The 19190-nt window shown below is 55.9% G+C and overlaps 8 protein-coding genes across 8 annotated transcripts; 7 read left to right on the top strand and 1 right to left on the bottom strand.

Annotated features, from left to right (window-relative positions):
* Nucleotides 1-169: 169 nt before the first annotated feature.
* On the top strand, nt 170-2116 carry ICL2 (mitochondrial 2-methylisocitrate lyase; the record flags this gene model as incomplete). Its single annotated transcript, XM_066775481.1, has 4 exons — nt 170-479; nt 559-1260; nt 1314-1991; nt 2106-2116. 4 exons carry the CDS (start codon nt 170-172, stop codon nt 2114-2116), a joined length of 1701 nt encoding a protein of 566 aa, XP_066633362.1.
* Nucleotides 2117-2878: 762 nt separating this feature from the next.
* Nucleotides 2879-6874, top strand: NEW1 ([NU+] prion formation protein 1; the record flags this gene model as incomplete). Its single annotated transcript, XM_066775482.1, has 4 exons — nt 2879-2882; nt 3412-6055; nt 6111-6360; nt 6413-6874. The coding sequence occupies 4 exons, from the start codon at nt 2879-2881 to the stop codon at nt 6872-6874; spliced, it is 3360 nt and encodes a 1119-aa protein (XP_066633363.1).
* A 1392-nt stretch (nt 6875-8266) lies between these two features.
* On the top strand, nt 8267-9458 carry SLS55_004021 (uncharacterized protein; the record flags this gene model as incomplete). The annotated part of the gene is made up of 2 exons (XM_066775483.1): nt 8267-8272; nt 8667-9458. The coding sequence occupies 2 exons, from the start codon at nt 8267-8269 to the stop codon at nt 9456-9458; spliced, it is 798 nt and encodes a 265-aa protein (XP_066633364.1).
* Nucleotides 9459-11187: 1729 nt separating this feature from the next.
* On the top strand, nt 11188-12794 carry SLS55_004022 (uncharacterized protein; the record flags this gene model as incomplete). The annotated part of the gene is made up of 4 exons (XM_066775484.1): nt 11188-11376; nt 11522-11975; nt 12026-12429; nt 12492-12794. 4 exons carry the CDS (start codon nt 11188-11190, stop codon nt 12792-12794), a joined length of 1350 nt encoding a protein of 449 aa, XP_066633365.1.
* A 1112-nt stretch (nt 12795-13906) lies between these two features.
* SLS55_004023 (uncharacterized protein) lies at nt 13907-14720 on the top strand (the record flags this gene model as incomplete). Its single annotated transcript, XM_066775485.1, has 2 exons — nt 13907-13914; nt 14072-14720. 2 exons carry the CDS (start codon nt 13907-13909, stop codon nt 14718-14720), a joined length of 657 nt encoding a protein of 218 aa, XP_066633366.1.
* A 162-nt stretch (nt 14721-14882) lies between these two features.
* Nucleotides 14883-15279, bottom strand: SLS55_004024 (uncharacterized protein; the record flags this gene model as incomplete). The annotated part of the gene is made up of 3 exons (XM_066775486.1): nt 14883-14963; nt 15019-15152; nt 15243-15279. The coding sequence occupies 3 exons, from the start codon at nt 15277-15279 to the stop codon at nt 14883-14885; spliced, it is 252 nt and encodes an 83-aa protein (XP_066633367.1).
* Nucleotides 15280-16120: 841 nt separating this feature from the next.
* On the top strand, nt 16121-16990 carry SLS55_004025 (uncharacterized protein; the record flags this gene model as incomplete). The annotated part of the gene is made up of 1 exon (XM_066775487.1): nt 16121-16990. The coding sequence occupies one exon, from the start codon at nt 16121-16123 to the stop codon at nt 16988-16990; it is 870 nt and encodes a 289-aa protein (XP_066633368.1).
* A 985-nt stretch (nt 16991-17975) lies between these two features.
* On the top strand, nt 17976-18751 carry SLS55_004026 (uncharacterized protein; the record flags this gene model as incomplete). Its single annotated transcript, XM_066775488.1, has 2 exons — nt 17976-18020; nt 18338-18751. The coding sequence occupies 2 exons, from the start codon at nt 17976-17978 to the stop codon at nt 18749-18751; spliced, it is 459 nt and encodes a 152-aa protein (XP_066633369.1).
* Between the last annotated feature and the right edge of the window lie 439 nt (nt 18752-19190).

Consider the following 19190-nt stretch of genomic DNA (forward strand, 5'->3'; position numbering starts at 1 on the left):
CCGCTGCAATCGCACCTCAACCGCTGTGTCGTTAAGCCCAGGACTCTTCCAAGGCATCCACATCATGTTCCGGAACGCGTCGCGAGCTCTCGCGCGTCGGAGCCGCTACACCGCACGCCTCAGTGCCCCGCCTTCTCTACTCCGCCCGCTTTCCACCTCCGTTGCCCGCATGGCTCCGTCTACTCTAGGCGCCGTATCCCCGCCTGTATCGACAGCACTGCCAGCAGACTCATTCCAGCTTCAGGCCGAGTCCAACAAGGCGGGCGATGCCGAGGAGGCACTGTTCGATGCCCAAGTGCAGCAAGTGAGAGATTGGTGGGCCTCGCCGCGTTACAAGGGTATCAAGCGCCCTTATTCCGCAGAGGATGTTGTGTCCAAGCGTGGTGCTCTGCAGCAGACATATCCGAGCTCACTGATGGCGCGGAAGCTGTTCAATTTGCTCGAGGAGCGCGCTGCCGAAGGGAAGCCGGTACACACAAGTACGTTCATTGCCAATCCCTGAAATCGCTCCCTTAGACTTCCTTGGTACATGTAGAAGCTGACACCTTTTGGCAATAGTGGGCGCCATTGACCCCGTTCAAATGACACAGCAGGCCCCGAACCAAGAAATCCTCTATGTCTCTGGCTGGGCCTGCTCGTCCGTCCTGACTACCACCAACGAGGTCTCGGCAGACTTTGGCGACTATCCGTACAATACCGTCCCCAATCAAGTGCAACGACTGTTCAAGGCCCAACAGCTCCACGACAGGAAGAATTGGGACAACAGGCGGAAGATGACCAAGGAAGAGCGGGCCACCACGCCGTATGTCGACTACATGCGGCCAATTGTTGCCGATGGCGATACCGGCCACGGTGGCCTGTCGGCAGTCATCAAGCTTGCCAAGCTCTTCGCCGAGAATGGTGCTGCTGCGGTTCATTTTGAGGATCAGCTACATGGCGGCAAGAAGTGTGGCCATTTGGCGGGCAAGGTTCTCGTACCAACTGGCGAGCACATCAATCGTCTGGTTGCTGCTCGCTTCCAGTGGGATCTGATGGGAGCCGAAAACCTGGTCATCGCTAGAACAGATTCGGAAAGCGGGAAGTTGCTGAGCAGTGCCATCGATGTCCGTGATCACGAGTTCATTCTCGGCGTAACTGAAGACGTAGAGCCATTGGCCGAAACACTGCAAGAAATGGAAATGAAGGGTGCCAGTGGGGCAGAAATCGATGCCTTTGAGGCACAGTGGGTCAAGAATCACAAGCTGGTAACCTTTGATGAGGGTATGGGTTCCCCGATTAGCCTGCCACCATGTTCGATCTGCTAACTGTTACAGCTGTTCTCGAACACCTCAAATCCGAAAACGCGTCCAAGCACGCAATTGACAGTTATTTCTCCGAAGTTGCGGCAAACCCGAACCTCTCTCTGAGCAAACGCAGAGCGCTCGCTTCCAACTATACCAGACGACCTGTCGTGTGGTCAGAAAACCTCCCTCGTACGCGTGAGGGATACTACCACTTCAGGGCAGGCCTTGCACCGGCAACAAAGCGTGCAATTGAATTTGCTCCTTATGCCGACCTGCTTTGGCTTGAAACGAAGGAGCCAAGTGTGGAGCTGGCAGCAGGCTTCGCAAAGGAAATCCACAAGGCTGTGCCTGGAAAGAAGCTGGTTTACAACCTAAGCCCAAGCTTCAACTGGATGGCACACGGCTTCACGGAAGAGACACTCAAGAGTTTCATCTGGGATCTGGCGAAACATGGTTTCGTTCTGCAACTCATCTCCCTTGCAGGCTTGCACTCGACTGCCACTATCACCAACGAGCTTTCGAAGGCTTACAAGGACGAAGGAATGTTAGCATACGTCAACCTCGTCCAGAAGCGCGAGAAGGAGACAGGCTGTGATGTCTTGACACACCAGAAGTGGAGCGGCGCGTCCTACATTGACGGTATCTTGGGCCACATCCAGAGTGGTTCAAGCGGAAGCAAGAGTATGGGTGAAGGCAACACCGAAACATGTAAGTTGCGACTATTTTTCTCATATAACCGGGCAAGAGCTAACGAGAACTCAGCATTCTAATTTCTCGAATGAAATTCGGGATTGAGACTTGTTTCTACTGTACATATACCAGGCAAGGCGTAACTGCGTAGAATGAAAACAACAGCGGTGATATCTTTGGATAACCATCCCTTGTATCGCTTGACATGTATAGAATGAACCTGTACAATTGCGTCATCTTTTCCATCGCGATTTTTGTAACCTTGGTTGTAAAATTGTTCCGGTCCCGGCCAGGGAAGCTGTCGCTATAACCGTCGCTTCCAACTTCCTTTATTGCTCGTAGCTTCGTGTATGATCTTCTCGTTTCACTTACGTGAAGAGGTGGAGCCAAAGTCTGGATGCATATTGATACGCTCGAAACCCGCATCTACACCTAGATATTGGCTTCGACTGCCCATGCGGAGAGTATGGTGTCTTACAGGACCTGAAAGGGGGAGTTTTTTGTTTTGTTTTTTGCAGCCCACTGTACCGCTACGTCACGGGATCATATTTGCGGAAAAGGAGGTCGACACTTTTTGCTATCAGGCATCCAGCAAGTCCTGCTACAACTCAGAGTGCGTTCTCCCGGATTCTCCGGCTGTACCCACACACCCTCACTGGACATATTCTACTCCATGATTATCTAGAAATTCGGTTTGCCACAGCGTGCCTTTCAATCATCTAGTCTGTGTACATCTTCTACGGTGAAGATTTGTTAGAGCAAGAACAGCAAGAACGAATCCAGCTAGAATTGGATTTCGGAGAAAAGTGACAACACATGTTTCACTTGGTTTTTACGAGTTCTGCAGTCTCTGTTCTCCTGCTGGGGTTGCGCCGAGGTATTGCCGCTGGATATAGGCGTGGTACATGCGTGGATCGGCCAGACCGTGGGCAGCGATAAGGAGGCGGAAGCGCCGGGGCGGTGGCTTTGGAACAGGTGCAGAAAACAAGGGTGACGAATGGGCGACCAGATTTGCGGAGAAAAGAGGCTTTGTGGTTGACGTCGGGCTCGACGAGTGGCCAGAGCGACCCAGCCCTACGCGCTTGCCCGAGTTTAGCCTGCGCCGGAAGAGCGCAGCCTAGAGTTATTTTTTGACCGGGGTGCCACGGCCAAGGGTAAAAGAAATCCACCGCCTTCGCCGCCCACCCTTTCTTACCCCCACGGCTTCTTTTTTTTTCTTTGCGGTCTCACCTCTCCACTCTACCTGCGCGAGCAAGCCTACCCGTCTCAGGCTCGCCCGCTCTCTCCCTCGCGCTCCCAGCAGCGCCACTCGTGCCGCGTCCCGTCGCACGAATCTTCACCGCGCCCGCTGGTCCTCTCCCTGCGCCCCCCGTAAGCCCGCTGCTGCGCAGAGAGCCACGACACCCGGAGCGCTTGCGTTTCCTTCGATTTTTCAAAGATACCCGGGTCATGCCCCACCACGAGTCGCCTCCCATGGCCGCCGCTGTCGTCGCAAAGACCGCCGACCCCTCCCAGGCCGTTCCGCCGACGGCTGACGAAGTCTCCTCCCTCCTGAACAACTGCCTTACGGCAAAGACGTCGCAGGCCTCGCTCGATGCCGCTTACGCGCTCTGCGGCCTCCTCGAGGGCTCCGTCGGCTTCCGCGGCCTGAAGGGCTATGGTATCCTCGACGAGGTGAAGAAGGCCGCCAGCAACAAGAAGGATGTTGCGAAAAAGGAGGGCGCCATGTTTGTTTTGGGCGCCCTCTTTGAGCGTATGCCTGCGCATCAGCCGCTGAGCGAAGTCGTTCTTCTCCTGCAAGAGGAGAAGCTGCTGCCGCTGTGCCTCGACGCTCTGGCCGACAAGAACACCACCATCAAGGAGTCTGCACAGTTCGCTCTGGACGCGCTTTTCAAACAGCTCAGGGCTGAGGCGCTCGTCTTCGGCCTGCTTCCTGTTTTGACCGACTACCTCGCCAAATCCACCGGAAAGTGGCAGGGTGCCGTTGCTGCCTTCTCCCTGCTGACACAGATGGCGGACAAGGCGAAGATGGGCATGGGTAGCCTCGAAGAGGAGACCGAGAAGGACGTTCTCCGTGACGCCATGGGCAAGAAGCTCGCTGGTCTTATCCCTATTGTCGACAACGGCATGCACGACCTGAAGCCTGAGGTTGGCAAGCAGGCCATCAAGGCCATGAACGCCCTCTCTACCCTTCTCCAGAACGACGATGTCATGCCCAAGATCCCCCTTCTGATCAAGGCCATGGAGAACCCCTCTCCTGCCAGCACGCAGAAGGCCATCCACGCTCTCTCAATGACCACCTTTGTTGCGGTCGTCACCGCCCCCGTTCTAGCTCTGCTCACCCCGCTTCTGGAGCGTTCTCTTAACAACCCTTCGACCAACCAGGAAGTTCTCCGCCAGACTGTGGTGGTTGTCGAAAACTTGACAAAGCTTGTCCACGACCCCGTGGAGGCTAGAAATTTCCTGCCTAAGCTCAAGCCCGGTGTTCAGGCTGTCAAGGATCGCGCTTCTCTCCCTGAAGTTCGTGAGCTTGGCGAGCGTGCCATGAGCGTTATCAGTCACGCCATGGGTGAGGATGCCGATGGCTCCTCGCCTATTGAGCGCACCACTCCAGAGCAAGTCGGAACCGTGCTGGACAAGGAGATTGCCACCAACGGTGGTCTTCTGGACCACCCTGGTGATGCTGAGCTCTGGAAGTTCGCCCGTGCCTACATCACCGAGATGGTTGCAGAGGACACTAACCAGCGGGCTCTTGATCGCGTTGTTAAGAGCATCGAGCCCTACATCAGGCCCCTGACGAACGAGGGCAGCTCTGCCACCATCGCGGAGAACGTCCACCGCTACTTCCTTGAAGAGGATGAGCGCAAGTACGGCAAGCCCGTCGTTGAGGATGACGGCGAGACTGAGATTGTCAACGCTACCTTCTCCCTTGGCTACGGCGGTATGTTGTTGCTGTCGCACACCAACCTTCGTCTCCTGAAGGGCCACCGCTATGGTCTCTGTGGCCGCAACGGAGCCGGAAAGTCGACTCTGATGAGGAGTATCGCCGAGGGCAAGCTCGAGGGCTTCCCTCCCCAGGACGTCGTCAAGACGTGCTTTGTCGAACACAACCAGGGCGAGGATGCTGAAATCACCATTCTCGAGTATATCTCGAACGATCCTAGATTCAAGGATGAGAGCATGGAGCGCATCTCCGAGGTCCTTGAGGAGGTCGGTTTCACTGCCGGTCCCAATGGTCGCCAGTCGGAGAAGGTCGGCTCGCTTTCTGGTGGTTGGAAGATGAAGCTTGCTCTCGCCAGGGCCATGCTGATGCGCGCTGATGTCTTCCTGCTGGACGAACCTACTAACCACTTGGACGTTGCAAACATTGCCTGGGTGCAGGACTACCTCAAGAAGCACACCGAGATCACCAGCTTGATTGTTTCTCACGACTCTGGTTTCTTGGACGAGGTGTGCACCGACATTTACCACTACGAGCAAAAGAAGCTTGTGTGCTACAAGGGTAACCTGGCCGACTTTGTCAGGCAAAAGCCTGAGGCAAAGAGCTACTACACTCTTTCCAGCACCCAGGTTCAGTTCAAGTTCCCGCCCCCTGGTATCCTTACTGGCGTGAAGTCCAACACTCGCGCCATTCTTCGCATGACTGGCTGTTCGTTCACCTATCCCGGATCATCGAAGGCTTCTCTCAGCGATGTCACCTGCTCGCTCACCCTGTCCTCCCGTGTCGCCATCATTGGTGCCAACGGTGCTGGCAAGTCCACGCTCATCAAGGTCCTGACTGGCGAAGTCATTCCGCAAACCGGCAAGGTCGAGAAGCACCCTAACCTGCGTATTGGTTACATCAAGCAGCATGCTCTTGAGCACGTCGAGATGCACATGGAGAAGACGCCCAACCAGTACTTGCAGTGGCGTTACGCCAATGGTGACGACCGTGAGGTGCTCATGAAGCAGACTCGTGTCCTGACTGCCGAGGACAAGGCCCAGATGGAGAAGGAGATTGATATCGGTGATGGCAGGGGCCCTAAGAGGCTCGAGGCTCTCATTGGTCGCCAGAAGTGGAAGAAGAGTTTCCAGTATGAAGTGTAAGTGTCTCCCTCCGCACGTGATTTGTTCGTTCCCGACTGACAACCTCTACAGTAAGTGGGTTGGCTGGCTGCCGAAGTACAACACCATGGTTTCTCGCGAGACCCTGCTTGAGCTCGGCTTCCAGAAGTTGATCCAGGAGTACGATGACCACGAGTCTTCCCGCGAGGGTCTCGGTTACCGTCAGCTCGAACCCAAGGTTATCTCCAAGCACTTCGATGACCTCGGCCTGGACCCCGAAATCGCCAACCACAACGAGATTGGTGGCCTGTCTGGTGGTCAGAAGGTCAAGGTTGTCATTGCTGTAAGTCAATACCCGATGTTTCGACCTGTACGTAAGCTGACCTGATATTCAGGGTGCCATGTGGAACAACCCCCATCTGCTCGTCCTCGACGAGCCGACTAACTTCTTGGATCGTGACTCGATGGGAGGTCTCGCTGCCGCCATCCGCGACTACAAGGGAGGTGTGGTCATGATTTCTCACAACGAGGAGTTCGTGGGTGCTCTCTGCCCCGAGCAATGGCACGTGGCGGATGGCCGCGTCATCCAGAAGGGTGCCCTTGCTGTCAATTCCAGCGCTTTTGAAGACAGCAGGCCGGGCAGCATTGCCAGCTCCACTGTGCCAAGCACTGCCGCCAGCAGCGCGGTGAACTCGGAGGCCGAGGGTGGCGATATGAAGTTCAAGGCCAAGAAGAAGAAGAAGATGACCAGGGCTCAGCAGAAGGAGAGAGAGGTGAGGAGGCGTCTCAGGCACATTGAGTGGCTGAACAGCCCCAAGGGTACGCCTCACCCGCCGGATACGGATGATGAGGCCTAAGTGGCTCTCCTTTTGCGTATCACGAGAGAGCGGATGGTGTCGACGATGGTGAGATGCGCTCAGGGAAGAGGTCTTGGGGTTCATTTTTCAAGAACATAATCATGGGTGATACGAGTGTTCCGTCATTCTTCTGTTTGTTGTTTTCTTGCACAAAAAGGCGTAATGATTATAGACGGGCTATCGGGAACGACTACTTTTAACGTTTGCTGTTGTTTCTTGTTTGGGTTCTTAACGAGACAAAAGACACGAAGACGGCTTTAGAAGAGATTGGATTTGGATAGTCTTATAGAGGGAGGGGAAGGGTTATCTGTATGCATCCTTAGGACACGACAAATCATAAATTCCGTCCACCTGTGTGTCTGGCTGTGCTGCCGACTAGATTCTCGCCTTCCGTACGCTTTGTCGGTATACCATATGTATCCATCAGGAAACCCAAGGCATCCAACGACACCACCACACCATGCTCGGATTATGTCGCGCGGGAGCGGGTAGTGGCCTGTTTACTGCTGATAAGCATCACGCACGTGAGGAGGGAGAAGGAAAAAAGGACGCAGAAATGAGGAGTGGCGAAAGACCGGCGCGCGTGACAGTAGTTGCCTAAACGATGAGCGGCCGGCAACTCACGATTTTCCCGCTTGGGATCATGCGGGAGCCTCCCCCGCTCCGCAGCGGCACACGCACGCACATAACAATGGACCCGCTGATTGGCGGAGAGGATCCGATGCCATCCCGTCGACGCCGTATTGCGAATATCTTGTGTGCGAGCCTGCACTCTCCCTTTCCCTTTTGTTATCACATCAACCGGCGGTGTCCTGTTGAGGGTGACCGGTTCGCTTTTTCGCTTATTCCGCGTTGCTTACCCCGCGCGTGCGGAACATGCACGATGCATGATGCGAGCACCACGCAAGCGCCGGTGCTCGGAGGGTTGCGGTGTTGTGCGGGCTTTGTGCGGGCTTTCTTTTTTGGATTTTTTTCTCTTACTTATTTAGAGTCACGACTGCCGCCGAGTCGACATAAACACCCTTTGCCAAGGTCCTTCAGGAGATCGTTAGAGCGCATCGATATTCGACGTATTGCGTGCTTCTTCGTCCTTTTCGTTCCTTGCATCGTTCCGCCGTCTTGTTCAGTGTAATCTGATCATCCGCTTCGAAGACACCGACGACCATTATGAGCGCAACAACGGCGCAGGACGCCACGAGAGAGGCAGTGCCGGAGCAAGAGCAAGGGCAAAGACATGGCGGCGACGAAAAAGCCTCTGCGGTGGCCCTTCGCCGCTGGTGGCAGCGCAACAGGGCGTGGGTGCTGGTTCTGACCGCCGAGAGCTTCGGCGCGTGCATGGCCGCGACGGCGAGACTGCTGGAGGACGACGAGAAGGGCGCGGCTATGCACCCAATGCAGGTATGCTACTCTGGCCTTCCTCCCTCTCGCTTCTCTTCTATTCTTCTTCTCCCCAGAAACATGGAAGAAGACGTGAGTACGCTGTAGACAGGCCTAGGGAGCTTACCATCTCTACGTAGATCATCTTCGTTCGCATGGCCCTGACGGGCATCCTGAGCACGATATACATGCGTGCGACGAATGTTCGAGATTTTCCGTGGGGCCCGCCCGGCGTGCGGTGGTGGTTGGTGCTGAGAGGACTGACGGGCTTTTTTGGGCTGTCGGCCTTCTACTGTGAGTTGCCAAAATGCCATCGAAAGAGGGGAAGGAGAGAAAGAAAAAAAAAGGAAGAAAAAGATCAATCGCTAACCAATCCGTACTCGCAGGGGCGCTGCAATACCTCCCTCTGGCAGAGACGACCGTCATCAGCTTCCTCACGCCCATGATGATCCCCTGGGCCGGGGCGCTGCTCTTCCACGAGCGGCTGTCCAAGAAGGTCGTGCTCGCCGGCCTCGTCTCCTTCGTCGGCGTCATCATCATCGCGCGGCCGCCCTGGCTCTTCCCTCGCACCGTCAGCCACGACGACCCGACGCACGACGACGACGACGACGCCAACCCCGCGGCCAGCGCGGCCATGCGCACGCTAGCCGTCAGCCTGCTCCTCATGGGCGCCGTGACGGCGACGGTGTCGTACACCATCATCCGCGGCATCGGGCACCGGGCGCACGCCCTCATCAGCGTCAACTACTACTCGCTGGTGTCGACGGCGGGGTCCGCCTTGTTCCTGCTGTTCGCGCCGGGCGTCGACTTCCGGCTGCCGGCCGACGCGCGCCAGTGGGCGCTGCTGGCCGTCATCGGCTTCTCGGGCTTCTTCCTGCAGTTCCTGCTCACCGCCGGCCTGCAGCACGACAGGAGCGCGCTCGCGACGACCATGATGTACTCGCAGGTGCTGTACGCCCTGCTCTTCGACAGGTTCATCTGGGGGAACGTGCCCGCGCCCGCGAGCTGGGTGGGCGGCGCGGTCGTGTTGGCGAGCACGGTTTACGTCGCGCTGTGGGGGAGTGGCGGCGGTGGCGGCGACGCCGCGGATGGGGGTGGTGCCGGGAAGGAGGCGGCGGATGAGGAGCAGAGCTTGCTCGCCGGCCATCGGAGGCGCGATGGGGTGGATGAGACTGATGCCGAGACGGCGAATCTCGTGAACGAGTAGCGGGGCATGGAGAGGTCTAGGTTTTGTTCTCATCCGGTGATGGGTGGCACAGGAGTGATGGGGGGAAATATTCTGCAGGCCTGAGAGAGGCCAGGATGCACGCGAGTAGCTTTTGGGAGTGGCAAAATAGAATTGTATGTTTCATTCTGAAGCATGGTCCCGGAAGAGATTCACAGCCATTGGCGTAGATTTGGAAGCTGCGGGAGTCGTAAATCATTGCCTTGATTATTTCTCGTAAACAGTTCAAGGTGCAGAGTGAGGAGAGCCGTGACAGCGGCTGGAGGATCGAGGTGCATAAAACAGCAACGGAGTCCAGCCAAATGCGGTCATGTGAAGAGAGTTTCGGGAGCTGGAGCCGTGGCGCTGGCCGACATGTTCCGCTCTCTAGACAAAGGCGAATGGGAGACGTGCTCGTAGGTATTGATGGCGTATGTGGAGTTTGCTGCGGGGAAGGCCAAGCTTCTGCTTCTGGGATCCATCGTAATTCAGCCTTTCGTCAACGTGCGAGTAAGACTTTTGCATGGGGCTCAACAGGCGTGGGCACATGGGCACCAGCCAGCGCTCAGCCGTTTTCGGCAGGCGGGCGCAGGCGTCAACTGCCGTTTGGGGCAGACGGCAGCGGCGATCGCCTTGCTCAGCTCGGCCCATCATCACCACACAAGATCTCTGCGCCCTCGCATCCCCGATAAGCGATCCGCTTGCGCAATCCTCACTGCTCAACCCTCTCCCAGTGGTTGGTCGACAGCCGCGGCGCAATTTCCCGCCCGCTCGGCTCCAGGCCATCTTGGCTCCCATGCAGTCTGCGAAGCCTCCACCACGGGTCACACTCTCGCACGCATCGCCTGCCCAATCAGAGCCTCTCCAAGCCAGCTTCAGCTCAAGCCACGCCCTGAGTCCATGGAGACGTCGCCGACATGGCTATCTGGTTCGGCATCCCCCGCTGCGGTTATTGACCCTTGCACCACCGGCTGAGACTTGATCATTGCCTCCCCTCCCGGCAAAACCACCTGATCTGTCACAAGAAACATCACAAGCCAGGCTCTCCGGCTCAGTGAAGCAGCCAGCCTGTGTGCACGGCCAGGCACCGAGATGCTGGTTGACAGCACCGGCGCGTCTCGAACGGTTCATGCGGATGGCGTCCCAGTAGCCGCCTAGGCTTCGGGAACAGAACGCTATTATTGGCGCCGTTTAGTGTCATGCCTGTCTGCACCTGTGCGGAACCTCTCCCTGTGCCAGTGCCTAGGTACTAGACACCCATGTTGATGCACTATTGGCCATCTTCCCCTCCCAGCCGGGCCACCATGTCTCTTGTTTTAAACGCTAGCCCGTGGCCTGGCTTTTCATTTACCCAATCCACCTCCAAGAACCGTTTATTCCGACCCGCTGCTTTCCTGAGAACAAGCAAGTATCCGTCTCCTGCGGTAGTGCCGCTCTAGCTCTGTTTGATGGCACATTAAACTGTGAGTCTGCTCTGCAACCTATGCCCGTGCCTGGGCGTTCTTCCAGACGTCCTCACTTCCTCATCATCCCCCACTCCGCTCACTTTCTATTCAACTTCGTCTTCCTTCGCTCTACTCCTTCCATCTCACTGGTGCCTAGTCATTGCTGACAATCTGTGCCCCCTCGAAGTCTCCCGTAACTGCCGTTCACATCAACCAAGAAAGATCAGGTTATCCCTGGCTCAGCCTATCAACGCTCATACGGGGGTTTTAGCTCGGATCATTTCAAGATGGTCTATTCACTCACCTACCGGAGACCTCTGTCCATTGGGTCTATTCCCGCGTCTGAGCATAGCAACGATGAGAAGAGGAGATCGCTTGACGAGTCCATCACCGGAAGATCGCAGAATTCTGGCATGGCCCATGGAATCCCAGATGCGCTATCATTCGACCGGATCATTGCCGGCGGCACATGTCCCGTAGGTGTCACTGCATCTTCCCGTCCCCCTTGCTGTGGGCGGTCTGTGTCACTGGGTTGCACAGCACTAGCTTCAGAGTCATATGATATTCCTGTCTCCTCGCGCACCCGACCAGCAAAAGCGAATACTGACTTGAGTATGGCAGCCCTGCACGCTTCGCGAATTCCTCAACTACCTAAGGTACATTGAGCTAGCGGCAGAAAATCTTCAGTTTTATCTGTGGTTCCACGACTACGTCAAGCGTTTCGAGGCCCTTCCGCAGAGCGAGAAAGTACTTTCGCCCGAGTGGACCGCCGAGCAGTCCGAGTCAGAAGCACATGCAGCCAAGTCAAGGAATCGGAAATCTACCCCTGCGACGGCTGCCGTGTTCAAGGGGACAACCTTTTCAGATGTTCCCAGATCCGCAGACGGCGATCGAGCCAACCCTTTCTGGGATCACGTTGGGCGCACGCCATCTGAGCACAGCAGGAATGATGCCGCGGACGCCTACTCGGAACACAGCTCGATGGGCTGGCAGACGTCGTTGACAAACTCCACAGTCAATCATTCCGAAGCAACCAAAGATGCGTTCGAATCTGCAGGCGAAAAGTTCCAGCCATGTATGCTTATTTCCTCTTCGGGTGCCGTGCAGTGACTGACCACCCCGCAGTCACGATCCAGCCGTATCGCGAGGAGATGTCGCGTATTGTAACTACCTACATTGCCGACGGCGGTGCCCGCCAACTCAATCTCTCCTCGCGCGAGCGCAATTCCCTCCTCCGCGCTCTCGCTCAGACCACGCACCCCTCGGCTTTCCGTGAGGTTATGGTGAGCGTTGAATGGTCTCTTCGCTGTCAGGCCCACCCGCATTTTATCCGCTGGACCATCTGCAATGGCAACCGCCCGCGCGTGGCCTTTGCCCGCGGGCTTGGAGTCTTCACCATCCTTGGCGGGATTGTCATGGGTATTCTCATGACTCTGAGCAACGTACCTCGTGGCTTCCGCGCCCTTTCCGCCATACCACTGGTAATCGGCATCTCGACGATGATTGCTGCATATAAAGGAATGTGTGTAGTAAGTCAAGCTCGGTTCCATCCTACCAGTCCATCCTACCAGTCTGATGCTGATCCGCGCAGGTCCTCCATGGAATGCACCATCGACACTTGCGTCCGTGGGAGCTTTTCACCTCCGAGGACGAGCCAACCTTATACTCGGAGAAGGAGGCGACGAGGAACAGCTATGAGGACGAGCCGTGGGTTGCCAGATACGAGAAACGCAACATTGTGCGCAAGATCTTCGATCGAGAAGTGTGGATTGAGGAGCCGGCCATGCGTCAGATCCAGGATACCATTTTCGTGCAGAGCATGATCGGGGCAGTGGTTGTCAGCGGTATCATGGCTGCTATCTTCGTTGCTGTACCTGGAGGTGGCTTGTTCTAGGTGGAGCGGCCGAGTGAGTGTTTCCTACCGACTGTTGATGATACCCTGGAGCTTCTCACTCATTTGATTCATCTTATGGGACTGTTGTTTAATGATCTATATATGCCTCGACTTGCGCCAGGGAGGCGAGGCTGGCCAAGTCTTATTGGTGGCTGAGCCGTCATGGGCCGTCCATCGTAGAGTGGGATGCTTGAGAGCATTTTTATTGGCCGCAAAAACATATCGTTCGTTTCTCTTTTGTTTTTCTACATTTGAGGTTTACAATACCATGAAAGCGTCCGCATTTTACCTAAAATCCAATCGTTTAATTTCCACGGCTGTCTGGACAGCCAATTCAATCCATTCCTGGTATGCGATCACTTCATGCCTAGGTTCGGACTCAAACTAGATCCCATCACCATCGCAATCAGGCAAGTTCATGGTGGGGTTGGTCGGCGGGAAGATCGGCAGCGGCAAGGGGCGCGCGGGCCCCGATCTTGGTCGTCGATCTTCCATTCGAGGCTCAAGCTCCCGCTCTCCTCGCTCGCTCCACTTGCGATACCGTCGTCATTGTCGTCATCAACGAGCTTTCCTCCAGGGACCTGGCGCTAGGTAGTTCAACAAAAGCTTTTAATTCCTCGAATTCGCAATGTTTCTTACGTCTCAGACGAACCACTCTCGACGTACCAGCAGCCACCCAACTACGCGATCAACCAACGCACAGCCTCGGGCTTTGAAGCCAGACGTGCGCAAAGATAACAAAAGAAACACAAGTCGCCCTTCCCAACCCAGCCAAGAAGAGAGTCGTAGTCTGTAGATACCGGGCCTGATCCACACCGCACCCGTACCGGATTGCGTCGACCCCACACGCGCTCGGCGCCTCTGCCCAACCCGACGACGGAAAACACTCAGCGCCAATAACACAATCCACGCAATAATGCCGCCGCCGCCTTCTTCGCGCCCCTGGGCCCTCATCGCACCCGCCTCGCGCGGCATCGGGCGCGCCCTGGCGCGGCACGTGCTCTCGACGACGCGGGCGCCCGTCGTCGCGACGGCGCGGGGAGGGGAGGAAAGCGTCGACGCGGCGCGGAGGGGGATTTTGGAAGGGCTGGGCAGGAGAGCGAGGGAGGGCGATGCGGACGTGGAGGAGAGGTTGACGGTCGTGGGGATGGATTTCTTGGGTGAGTTGATTTGTTTTTTTCCCCCCCTGTTTTTCCTTGTTACGAAGCGCACGGAGGGAGGGAGGGAGAAAAAGGAAAGATGAAGACGAAGATGAGGAGACAAAGCTGACGAGAGAGCACACAACTCAAAGACGAACCCTCCATCGCGTCGGCCGCGGCAACGTGCAAACAACGCTTTCCCCCCGACGACCGCCGGCAGCGATGGCACCTGCACCTCGCCTTCTGCGTCCCCGGCCTGCTCTTCCCGGAGAAGGCGCCCGCCCAGGTCGACGCCGACGCCGCGCTGCTGACGTTCCGCACGAACACCCTCGGCCCGCTGCTCGCCATCAAGCACTTCTCGCCCTTCCTGCCGCGGAAGAGCACGAACTTTGGCGACGGCGGCGGCGACGGCACGGATGCTTACGAGGGCCTGTCCGGGGAAAAGGCCGTCTGGGCAACCATGTCCGCCCGCGTCGGCAGCATCGCCGACAACCGCCTCGGCGGGTGGTACTCGTACCGCGCCAGCAAGGCCGCCGTCAACCAGGTCACGAAGACCTTCGACAATCACTTGCGGACGAGTGCGGGGGCGAAGGCGATGGCGGTGGGGTTGCATCCGGGGACGGTGAAGACGGGGTTGAGCGAGGAGTTTTGGGGAGGGGTGAAGGAGGGGAAGCTGTTCAGTCCCGAGTTCGCGAGCGAGCGGCTGGTCGAGGTGGTGAGGGGGTTGGACGCTGAGAGGGGGAGGGGGAGGTGCTGGGATTGGAAGGGCGAGGAGGTGGTGCCGTGATTGCGGTGGTGGGGTCACGCGAGAGGGTCGAGGCGGGACGAGAAGAAGTGGATTGTATTTATCATGTATCATAATTTAGGAGACGATTTCGGCTTCGATGGCCTGCCATGGTGTTTGTTCGTTTCATCATACAATCAGAGCGACGAGCGAGCCTGTGTGCCCTTACTTGTTCAGCTCCGCGGCCCGGGCCTTGAGTTCCTCCTTGCTCGCAGGCTTGCCGATGTCCTCTGCGATCACGGGGCCCTGGGTTAAGTGTGAGCGCTGGAGGTCGGTATGGGTGGGGAGTGGAGTGACGTACGGGGTGAGCCTTGTGGTCGGAAGCGTGGGCCTTGCTGCTGGCTCCGCCCGAGGTGACGTTGGTGTCGGTGTCGTGCAGAGGGTGGTCGGATGCGGTGCTGTCGGCAGAGTTCTTGGCGACGTGGTCGGTGATGCCTGCGGGGAGGTTCGTGGTCAGCGCTCAGGTAGCTCCTCTGGTGAAAGCGGGGTTGAGCGAAGGGGAGATGGAGACGGAGGGAAACTCACTGCCGGTGGCAGTCTCCTCAGCGGGGTGGACGGGCATGTTTGCGGTGTTGGCTGGGTGTTTGAGGACTGAATACAGTGTGGGTTGAGTGTTAAGGGAGAAGAGTGATTGATGGAGGGGTGCAGAGGGTGGTGGATATATCAGGCGGACTGGCCAGGATGACGTAGGCGCCAGGCTGCGCCCAGAGCTTCACTGCAAAGTTGACATGCATGAACCGCACCTAACCGCCAAAGCTACGTCCCGGTTTTTACTTTCTTCTTCACGCGCGCTGCAAGCCCAGAGCTGCTGCCGGACGCGCTTTCCAGGGCTTGGCGCCATGGCGCAGTGTCGTTGACGTCACTGCTTCCCCGCGACCTCACGGCCCCTTCCTTGTCTCTCATGCGGGGTCGAGCCATGTGGGGCCTTTGTCCTTATCGCTCAACATTTTCATCGCTCTTCTTTGTTCTACACATCGGCACAATGTCTTTGTTGCAGACACCGTTCCTGTCCTGCCCCGAGGCATCATCTACACCGAGGACAGCCACTCGTTATCTTGCATCCAGGAATCCCATTGAGATATCACCTCGATTTCGTCTCAGATCTGTCATTCAACAGCTCTGGCCATGTAAACGAACAGTCAGCCCTGTGAATGACCACTGCACAAATCACGTTTACTGCCGATTCAACATTGTTTCTGGACACTGATTTGGCTATCTATCACACTGTCTGTGTACATACAAACACGATGCTGCGGCAACTATATTGTAATTTGACAACGCATGGGAGCCAAACCCTTATAATGCGAGCTTCAGCATCACGACCTATCACCCTGCATTCCAACGACTGCTACCCAGCTGTCTACACTGACAATCCTCCATCAACAATAGCTACCTTGTAAGTCATGGCCCAGAACAACGCGATTTCAGTCACAGAGGCTGACAAGCCTGGCTGGGTTGCTGGCGATGCGACTTGGGAGACCCTGTGGGGGGAGGTTGAGCTGGATTTCAACCAGGGAGCATACGCTGACAAGACAAAGGCACTCCTTTTCGCCGGTCCCGACGCAGAGCCATTCCGCATAGACGAGAAGACGTTGAACATGTTCTGCCCGCACATGACTCGCGGCAATCCGCGGGATCCTGAGACGAATGCTTTGGACATCGACCTACCCCAGTTCTCGCCTAGAGCCGTACTCTTTTTCATCTGGTGGTGCTATGACGGCCATTGCTCATCCCCCGAGGACACGGATCTAGAGTTCTCGTCTCTCGCATTGGCTGAGATCTCAGTCATTTGCCAGAGCTATCGCCTGTACAGCTTGGAGGACTGGATGAAACAGTATGCTCAAGTCCAGTTCTTTGAGGGGTACTTCCTGTACCCGAAGCGCCAGCCGAAGACGTTCGTCATCAGCTTGCAGGTCGTTGGACTGCTTTGGGAGATCTCGGACGACAGCAACTGCCTCCGCGCCGTTTACACCGACTTCTTGGCACATCTGATGCCTCTCACCGTCAACGAGGACGGCTCTAAAGCGGTGAGATCCCTTCCGCCCGGGACCCGGGAGAGGGTGCCGCGCGACCTGCAGGCTATGCTAGAAAGCAGGGTGCAGACGCGCATCGACAAGGGCAATAGGAATGCCTGGGAGTGGGGCCTCGATCTCCCGGAGGCTCTGATCAAGTACGCTTTCCTATCGTCTTTGCAGAAAAGCCAAAAGGCCGTATTGAAGTACATAGCCACGAAAGACGGCACGGACCCTTCAGGTCTGGATAGGTTCCTTTAACCGACACTGCCAGGCTTTTGGACCTGATCAAGGACACGAACACCTGCCATCCGGATTTCTTCTCGCGCTTTGTTTCATTTGTCCCTGTCGGTATTGGAGTGTTCATTTCGATTGCAACCATACTATACACATTCAGAAAAGCACAAAAAAAAATTTAAACAAATTACAAAAGGAACGGCTCTTGTCCAACAAAAGCCGATATCCGCCCATTCAACATGTTAAGTCCATATCTTACTCGTCTCTTGTCTTTGTGACGTTTCTCGTATTCTTCTACATAGGTGCAGCCACATTTTGAGGCAAGCGACGGCTCGCCCTCCCCTGTCCGTCAGCAGGCACATGAGGGCGTCAATCAGCCACTCATATCTTTCGGCTTAGCGCCACGCTGCACTGTCAGCAATGCATATCTCGAACGGCCGTGGATTCCTGCGCAGCGACAACTCTCGCAGAAACCTGTTGCCTTGCGACCCCACGCTGGACTTTGCGCCTCCGCACCCTGAAGCTCCGCAGACGACAACGTCTCCTGAGCTCACCTTATCATCATTACTGCATCTTCACATCCCATGAGAGTTCGACCGCAATGATGAAGAGATGGCGCGAGACAAGATACTGACATTCCGCGTCCGCCAACTTCCGCTGCAAATCAACAAGGCTGAAGCAGAGCAACTGATCCAACATACCCTCGACGCATGGGAATCGACCGTGACCGTACACTCGCTAGCCGTCGGTCTGACTTTATCGCATATCTCACACTCAAAAACGGCAACTGTCACTTTTGTTCCACTTCCGCCATGTCTCGAGGGAGAAGATGAGGTGCCCTTCACAACAAGTTACGGAGGATTAGAATGCATCATCATCTTCGACCGCAAATTCTTAGGCTTCACTGTTCTAAGCGACTTTAGTGCCTCTGAGCACAGCCTTGAGTAAGTCCCCTTGCTGAAAATCAAATGTTGCCTCCAAACTGGGTTGTAGGAAAATTGAGCCCACCATGAGCCTCGACGTGGACAGTTGGATCAGATTTCCGGCCGTAAATGTAAGTTTCAAGACTGCACATTTGCATCCAGACATAGAATTCAACTAGCGCCGCTGGAAGGCAGGTGGGCTTTTGATTTTTGCAGCCTGCTTTACCGCGATAAACACTTGAAAAGGTCAGTCTTTTGAACCCTGTTGACTCGGAACAGTTGCATTGCAATCAGCGGCCTTGGAAGTCACCCCTTCGGATCTTGGCAACAGCGCGGAGATGGCTCAACATTCATGTGGCTTCGAGATGGGCTTCCCAAAGACCTCCCCGGAGTAAGAACGATCGTTTACGGCTATGATTCTCAAGTGGCAGGGAGCAACTCCTTCCAGCACATCTACGATCTCTCCAGAAATTTTGTCAATGGTCTTTCCGCACTCGGTTTCGGCTCCTCCATGTCCAAACCGATTGTTTTCGTGGCTCACAGCCTCGGTGGGCTGTTGCTGAAGCAGTCTTTGATCAGCCTGGCAGCGTACTCGGACCAAAAGTTCTCAGTTCTTGAGAACGTCAAGTCGGTGATTTGTTTCGGCGTGCCCCACAAAGGCATGGAGACGACTCAGCTGCGTAGCATGGTCAAGGGCCAACCGAATGAAGAGCTTGTCCAAGAGCTTGCTCCAAAGTCCTCATACTTGAAGTGTATTGAGGATACATTCAACGGGATCCAAACTACAAGGGGGTTCACCGTTGTCTCATTTTATGAGACAGGAATGACAAAAACAGTAGAGGTGGGTTTCAAGCACAATTGAGATGTATTCATTTTACTAACTGCCCAAAAGTGGGACGGCGAAAGATGGAGTCGAGTAGGAAAGAGAGTGGTTATGGTAGATCGAGATTCGGCAAGACAGCGAGGTTCTCGTCCCGACGAAGAACATGCTATCGATGAAGATCACTCAGCAATGGCCAAATTTACGAGAGGAGATGTCAATTATCAGCACGTCCTGGATTACGTGCGGAAATCGACTAATTCAGTAAAATCGGAGAAGCCGCACAAGATCCAAGGAGCTCCCATGAGAAGCCTGACTCCATTGGGAGAAACAGACAAATACCACGGCTCTGAAGAAAGCAGCCACGGCAAAGAAGGTGTTGCAGCACTTTCGGGACGAAGGGCATATTCTCACGCTGGTTCGTATTACGCTGCCATTTTCGTGGTCTTCTGAGCTGACTTGAGGCTAAAGAGATCATTGA

The sequence above is a fragment of the Diplodia seriata genome, assembly GCF_021436955.1.
Source record: "Diplodia seriata strain FDS-637 chromosome Unknown scaffold_4, whole genome shotgun sequence".
In the NCBI taxonomy this organism is placed as follows: domain Eukaryota; kingdom Fungi; phylum Ascomycota; class Dothideomycetes; order Botryosphaeriales; family Botryosphaeriaceae; genus Diplodia; species Diplodia seriata.